The sequence below is a fragment of the Sphaeroforma arctica genome, assembly GCF_001186125.1.
Source record: "Sphaeroforma arctica JP610 unplaced genomic scaffold supercont1.282, whole genome shotgun sequence".
Classification (NCBI taxonomy): Eukaryota; class Ichthyosporea; order Ichthyophonida; genus Sphaeroforma; species Sphaeroforma arctica.
The window spans coordinates 28,533-36,715 of NW_014040276.1; the positions used below are offsets into that span (position 1 = coordinate 28,533).

General features: G+C 41.7%; 2 protein-coding genes across 2 annotated transcripts in view; one reads left to right on the forward strand and one right to left on the reverse strand.

The window, feature by feature from the left end:
• Window positions 1-4,426, reverse strand: part of SARC_04786 (hypothetical protein) — a gene marked incomplete at its 3' end in the record, with an annotated part of 9,733 nt that extends 5,307 nt beyond the window's left edge. The window contains exons 1-3 of the mRNA XM_014301366.1: window positions 4,150-4,426; window positions 920-3,462; window positions 290-481 (exon numbers count right to left, since the gene is read on the reverse strand). Of these exons, the coding sequence (XP_014156841.1) occupies window positions 290-481; window positions 920-3,462; window positions 4,150-4,272 (2,858 nt within the window). The 5' untranslated portion in view covers window positions 4,273-4,426. The remainder of the gene's footprint in view (window positions 1-289; window positions 482-919; window positions 3,463-4,149) is intronic.
• A 1,818-nt stretch (window positions 4,427-6,244) lies between these two features.
• SARC_04787 (hypothetical protein) lies at window positions 6,245-6,770 on the forward strand (the record flags this gene model as incomplete). Its single annotated transcript, XM_014301367.1, has 1 exon — window positions 6,245-6,770. A coding segment is annotated over one exon (324 nt), but the record flags the coding sequence as incomplete, so codon positions are not given.
• Between the last annotated feature and the right edge of the window lie 1,413 nt (window positions 6,771-8,183).

Genomic DNA, 8,183 nt, shown 5'->3' on the forward strand with positions numbered 1-8,183 from the left:
TGTATTCATATCTATCTATCTATGCTTATGTATATAGATGGTAATGACTACTTGGTTATATGAATATATGAATCTTATATATTTATATGTATATATATATATACAATATATATATATATATATATTTATATATATATATATATATATATATATACATTTATATATATATATATATACATATATATATATATATATGTGTGTGTGTGTGTATGGATATATTTATATAAATACAAGCTCTTTCTCCTATCTCTGTGGCCTCATATACATCAATGAACTGATTTTCACATACTCTTCTACGGATGCAATGACCTCCTCGAGCCCCATATTATAAACCTTCCTAAACACCAAGCTGACCATATCTTTGCGCGTTGTTCCTATCTGTTGCATCGCATTGGTATCTGTACAGTCACAGTCACTGTTGGAGGGAATTGTGGCTTTGCACAAGAATGTCCGCAGCCTGCGCGATTGCCTTACACTAGTCCTGTATATGTGTGAATAAGTTCGTTAGATGTGCATATGTATGTATGACTAAACAGATATGCTATAGAGGAATAAACGGTGCGGCTCAGTGCTCTCCCCATAGACATCCTGTCTGTAAAACAGGGCAGTGGTGTGGGTGGTTTATATTGTGCTGATTTCTATAAACTTGTCCTACATGGGCGCTAGCGATACTACCATGACTATAACCTCACATTGCATACTCCAATTACCCGTACACCTAACCGTAAGCAGTACTTAACATCCCACCCCACAACGCAACTGACCGCTAACGAACCCACTACCCCCGCTTATAAACCTCAATACACAACGTTACAAGTGCTCCCTGTGTGCACTGTTCAACTGGGATGGTTAGCGGTCTGCATATCGAGGTGCAGCAAAACGTTAAACGGGAAGAAGTCTCCAATCATCCATCACTCACCTGTCATGCAGGCGTTCCTTCAGTTCGCGACTGTCCCCACTACCACGTTGTGTATTGATGGTATCGGTTCGTGATGCCCTGATAGCTAGGTCTCTATACAGAGGTGTGTAACTACGTACAAACGGCGCATGCCCCGGCCTCGCCTGTTTCTGAGTATCCCGGGCGCATGGATCGACTGGGTGTGCCTGGTTGTACCTGCCATGGTGAACATCTGCACGGGTTACTGGGACATCATGCACACAAGCTCCTGTGTGCTTGTGCTTATCCGGCCCTATATCCGAACCGTCGTGTGTCGTTGTGTGCTGGGTCTGCTTGTGTACGTACTCGTCCTTGTCCATGCCCGGCCCTTGCTTGTGTTTGTCACCGTTTTGTTCATACCCCCCATTCGCGTGCTCAGGCATGTGCCATGCACCTCCGCATGGTCCACCTGTCTTCCCGAGTGTTTGGGCCACATCGGCATTCGCGTCGCATATTCCATACACACTGTGTCTGCCGTCACATGTATCAGACGTGCGCCTATGTACACACAGTTGTTGAGAGACTGTGCTAGCACTATAAGGCTTCTGCCGCTGTTCACCTCCCTGCATTCGGTCCAAGTCCTCCTCACATGTCTTGGTTGAATCACACACCTGTCTGTGATAACGTTCACACCCGCGTGATTGACTCGAAACCGTTTCTGCTCCCACACTAGAATACGGATAACCGGGCTGGGGATTAAAGTTTTCAGCACCCTTCGAAGGCGTTAAATGATCAAAGGCCTGTTCCAGGGCTTCTCTGTCTTCGCAGTTTTGCGCCGCAATTCTCTGTCTCTTTCTGCGGTAATCTCCAGTTTTCTCCTCACACACCGGCCATTCGTTCCCCATTGGCCCGTCCTGGCGTTCCCCACGCGTTGCTACTGTAATGTATATCGGCTGTTCTTCGGCCACGTTGCTGCCACTTTGGTGTCCGTGCGGTGGCTCTTGCGCTTGCGCTTGCACTTTCTGCTTCCTCGTCTCCGCAGAGGCGTTTACATCGCGTCGTGGCGTCGTCGTAGGCTGACTGCATTGCATCTGGTTTAGCGCTCGTGTAACATATCGGATCTCTTGTCCTTCCTGTTCAACTTTCTGTGTGTCTGGAGAGTGCTTCTGTTTGTTGCTTTGTTCCTTAGATAGCTGTCTCCGTTGGTGACGTTCGTAAACGGGGTCCTGGTCCATGTGCCTTTGAGCCTGTTGCACATGCTCCAGTGGATTTTCCAGTGCCGCATGGCCACCTCCAAGGTTTTCTCCACCCATCACCATGGCAACCGCAGTCTCAGTGCCCGTTCCCTTTGTTCCTTGCGGCTGGGCTGCCCCTGTATTCTTCCCTATCGTGCCAGCCAGCAGAGTCTGTAGTCGCTTCAACAGCGGCTCACACTCCGCTTGCTCAGCACGGGCCATCTCCTCGAAGAGCTGTACTATTTGCCGCATCCTTCCACCTACTTTATTAGATGTTGCCTGAAAATACACATTGACGCGGGCCTCTGATTGTGTCACACTACCTCGCGTCTCTGGCAGCTCAGTAGCTGATGCCGGCTGTACAGAACCTGTCGTTGGTTGGTCAAAGGGTTGTTCAGTGTTTGACACTAGTCCCTTTTTATTAAATGACACCTGGGGTTCCCAGCTCGCCTCTGCTTCTTGAGACTCGGACAGTCCATGAGCTATCAGTGTTTGCTCCACGGCCAACTCCGGTTGCCGGAGTTGTTGAACTAATGGCGGGTGCTTGTTTCTGGTGGAGTCTGGCATAGAGAAGGAATGCTTCAGAAGTGGAGGTTGCGGTGGGGGCATAGCCCGGTTTCGGGTTGTGATATGATCAACACTTGTGCCTAATTTTCGAAATTCAAAACTCGGTTTAGCAAGAGCGGGTGTCAGTGGTGACGACGGAGTATTTGTGTGCCGTTGAAGTGCATTCGTCTCGGTACTTTCGGCTCTCTTTGAGATCGATGTCATGCGGGGCTTGCCTGCGCCTTGCCAATTCCCTGCACTCGTAGTGTGCAATTGCTGCTGCGCGTCTCGCGAGTCTGTGAGTAACCGCTTAGACTCGGTAGAAGGATTCTGTGTCATACTGACAGTCTCTCTTGATCCCTGGGATTCCGTATTCGAAAGTGTACGGCGAGGTATCAAAGTCTTATCTAGAATTGGCATGGATTTAATCCGGGTCTCGCACTGGCGCAACCAAGCTGCCTGTGATAGCCCAATGCCCTCTAAATCGTAAAAACCCATACATGTCTGTCCATGCCGTCCCGGGAGTGGGAGCGACATTGACTGGTGTGCTTTGGGTTTGGGGCGGGCGTATACAAACCGGGGCACTCTTTCGTCGATTTGTTGGTATGTATATTTTCTATGCCGTTTTAATTTTGCATTCTGTAGGTTGACACTTGCTGCTACAACCTTTGGGATTCTAGAAGTATCTGACAACAGTTCACCGCTAGTTTTGGGGCCTTTCACGTCTACGGTTCTACCGTGTGTTTCTACTTTGTTCTCGGGACAATTTGTTGAGTGATGGTGGCTCCCTTCAGTATTAGCACCCTACATAGAAATAAAAATCAGAATACAGCGTGGTGAGAGTTGAGGAAACTACCAGTATTTACTCCTGAAAGCGATCAGAACAGCGTTGTAGGTACTATTTTCCGTGATAGCCGGATCTGTTTCAGTGTGTCGTTGCCACGAGCTTTTTAGTTGCACTGCGCTATGTGAATGTGTCAGCAAATAGTAATGCTATAAATCGCTTAAATAAGTCACAAACAATTTCCTCGTCGACGTCGAAGTCAAGGAATTTTTTTAGGTATCGGTTGAACGACCACATATCTCAGTTCGTATTCAGATACCTACTTACTATTTCAATCAATATGACTGTGCTGCTACAGGGATTTGAGAACGCAATTGCCACACCACCAGCATGATCATCTATACAGGTAGGCTTTATACCAGCACTATCTTGCTATGAACCCAGTTTTTACCAGACAAATATATACGTAGACAGCTACATTGCGATATTTAATTCAATCTATACAATGGGTAAGAAATGAATAAATAGTATATTTTGTTTCAAATAAGCGCACATGGAGAACCTTCACAGTTGGGACCCGAAATCTAGTCCACCGGATATCTATAAATATATACATAGGGTTGAACATAAATGACGATAGTCATCACTATGCTCTACAATATGTAAGCATCACAGCACCAATCGCACTGGCACTGCTAATATCTTACCTCTTCTTCATTTGTTTGCCACATCTCTTCGAGGATTGTGATCACAGATAATTCTTTTGTTGTCCTTTTCGCCTTGTCGCAAAACAGCCGATCTTCATCATCGAGTGTCGAATTCATTTCCATAGCACCTTGTGCAACGTTTGACCTGATCGTGAAAGGTACGAAAATATTTAGGGGTGTTCATGAGCATACTAGAGCTTATATAGCTTCGTCAGAGTACATTCTAGCAACCTCAGAATACACAATTTAATATGTGAGCCACACTTGTGATCCCGACATACCCCAGGTTTTAAACTAGTGATCCCAACATGCCATTCGCCTCCCGCTTTTATCAATTTCAACTGAACAGGAATGATCCGTGGCTCGCTGTCAGTTCACTCTATTTTTTTTTCCGTTTATATTTCATGTCATTGATCTATTACGCATTTCATGTTTTTGAGAAAAATATTTTTAAATGCCCAAGCCTAAAAACTATTCGTTTCGTCGTGTGAGCGGTGTGGAATAAAATAAGTGTTTTCGTGGCCAGTCAAAAACCTGATTCCCCCAATTCTACCCCACACGCGGTACAGTGAACAAAAGGCGACTACATTGTAATTTGTACGGTATTGTGTACATTGTATCCATAAGAGTACCGGAAATTTTAGAATGGCATTCTTTAATCGAAACCTTAGAATACAATATGATTGTGAGAGATTGTGTCCAGAAATTCCAAGGAGTGTTATACAAACAACCAGTAAAGCTGCCCGAGCGGCCTATTTCCAAATGGCAAAAATATATTTATTGTTTGTATGTATCTGTTTCTACTCTCGATTCATTTTAATGAAAGATCGATGTCAAGATCCAATTGTTTCCATTGGTAAATTAAATACAACTAAATAAGAATCAACAAGAATGTAAATATGCGTATTTAGCTGCGGCAGCGTATTTTAAATGGCAACTGTGGCAACTTGAAATCCTTTTTTTTTTTAAAAACAATCAATAAATTGGATTTGGAGGTGACTGGTGACAGTGATGAGTGGTGACCATTACTATCCTACCCGTACTGTCGGATAGCTGAGCAGTGAGCTCGGTATTTATTGATTTTATCTCGTTGTCTGTCGGTTTTTATTAAATATTTCCCGCTAGGAACTTGAAAGGAAGTCAATATATTAAATATATTTAATGGACATTGTATATATGTACTAAAAGTTGTTTTTTGTAGGGTTTAGTATCCAGTATCATGTATGGAGTTTGTACATAGGTATGTATGTATCTACATTGTAGTCGCAGACTCGCAGTCAACAAACAAACCTCCATTTCTAAAATATGTACTAAAATAGTAGACCACAAATACACCAATAAATATGTTGTACATAGAGTAGAGACTCTCCAAATTTGAAAATATAGAATAAGGAAAAGTGTAAAACGGAAAACCCTCGGGCTACAAGCTTCTACACGAAAGTAAAACCATTGACCTAACCACCTGGGCGTTTGCGCGCCAAATGCTTGAACGCCAGCAATAACTGAAAAGCCCAGGAACCATATAAATACCGTTGGTCCGTTGGTTGTCACCTTCACTTTACTAGTGTGAAGTTTACAACCAACCTAAGTTAAATAAACTTGACCTGACCTCCTTTTACTTTCGTCTGCCCAAACCTCGTAGGTCTTACAATCTAACTTAGGCTGGTTGTAAACTTCACACAGTCCGAAAGAGGTGGCCAACAAGTCCGGCACGAATGTCTCAATACGGCAGTCCGGAAGAACCAGGTAAATAATTATATTTGAACCAGGTTATTTTTATTTATTTTTGAATTTAGTGAAATATGTGGTTAATGAAATCAGTCAAATCACAGAACAGGACAAGATCTCTTGGACCTGGAATTTGTAAACAGAACAGGACAAACCAGAATTGTCCTAGAATAAACAACAACGGGATCAAATGGAACGTAGATAGAAACAAGAATATCGGCAGGGTAGTCACATGTGAAATTTGTATTATGTATAAACAAAACTACAGTGCAAACCAACCGATATTTAATATTCAGTAAGTATCGATCCACTAATTCACGATTAAGTTCAACAGAACATTGACTCTAGTCTGAGGTGTCGTATTCCATTTCAGCTGCAAGTATCTACAGAAATAGATAAAGACGATCAGGACATGTTTATAGGAGATGTAGATGCACTGATAGGACTGCAGGTATCACAGTGCCTATGGGCGTACAAGGGTTATACAGAAGAGAAAGAGTTAAGGCAAAAGGGTACCGTTTACTGCAAAATAGATTTACACGTAGAATCTTTCGCTATGTTTCTCACGTCCGACACTGATATCAAAGCATACTATTTAAAACCCTCAGAGAGACAGGCATCACTTGTGTTTCCGTGTTTTTTAGTTTCTTCACTTGATTCACCGATACGTATATGGAATATGACGTCTTAACTGTCATTGATGCTCCCTGGTCCATTTTCTGTGCCGAGGTCTATTTGGAGAGGCCCATAAATATCAACCCTGCCTTTGCAGATGGACCGGAAGCGGTTTGACACTGAATCAGGCGTTAATAATTTTACGTTCAGCTTTGCCGTATAGATACATTCACTACACAAAATAAAACCACAACGCGAATAAATTCACTGTACACAAGAACACTCTCTAAAAACGAAAAGTTCTGAAACATTTTTTTCTTCGGTTGAAGTGAGTGTGCAGAATTGCAGTGCGGCTGTGCGGTTGCACTTCTCTCTCTCCTGAGTCTTGTGACATTCCTGTGGTTTTAGAAGCATTTTTTAACGAAAAATGGTTATTTAAAAAAAACAATACTAAAACTCGTAAACGACTACATAAAACGGCGGATGAAGGTTTGCAGTGCGGTGACAGCGGTGACGGTCACTGAAGTCAGTGAAGACAATGGATGTCTGGAACCCTGGATCAGTGTGTGAAAGGCTGAGAAAGTTGAAAATTGAAATTTTTTTGATTAACTTTTTCCACTAAATACCGTGGGGTTGGGATATTCTAGAATTTCTATTGGGACTTGGGTATCCATTACTCCCTCTCTCTCCCTACATAGAGTAGAGTTAAATATTTACCAGAGTTACTTACCCGCAGGCGGAATATCTCGTTTGCCGGTTACTTAATTTTTTATCAGCAAAAGATTTTATACTTTTTTAAGAAAAAGATCACCTTACAGCATTTTTTAAAAACAAATAACAAAATATACATTTGTGCCGGTGATCCAAGAAGTGTCTCGTTTTTCCGTATTTGCGGACCATACAAATTTATAAAAAGGCTTCGAAAGGCCCATTTCACTAGAGTAATTTGGCTGTAAGAAAAGAGTTCAGGCTTTTTCCGGATTTGTGGTCCCTAAATTTTTGTTTTGTTCTATTTTAGAAGGCTATGTTGAAACGCTATGAATTTTTTTGAAGTTAACTGGTTAAAAAAAACAGTACATAAACACTGAATGGTTTTAGGTAAGATATTGTACACGTTTGAAACGTAAATAAAAGACCATTTGACTAAATAGTATAAACCGAGACATGTATTTATATTTGTTTTAACAAATGACTTTTGCTCACAATACGAATTTTCGCAAGAAAACATATATATCCACTTGCATGCATAGTGACGCGGGTGATATTAATGTACATGTACAGATATATGTACATGCATACGCACCTGTACTTACACATGAACCTGCACATGTACCTGTCCCTTCAAATACACAGGTACATGTACATGTACTTCATGTACTTGTACATATACTTGTACATGTTCATATACACGTACATATACTTGTAGATGTACATGTGCATGTACATGTACACGTACATATACTTGAACGTATACATGTAAAAATCTATGTACATATACCTGTGCAAGAACTTGTACAAGTACAAGTACATGTACCTGTTCATGTACATGTACATAAAATTAAAGCACCTAAAACATATACAGCACATATGCATACACTTGTACAGCTAAATGTATGTATATATACATATATATACATATCTATATATCTATATCTATATATATATATTATAAATATATATATATATATATA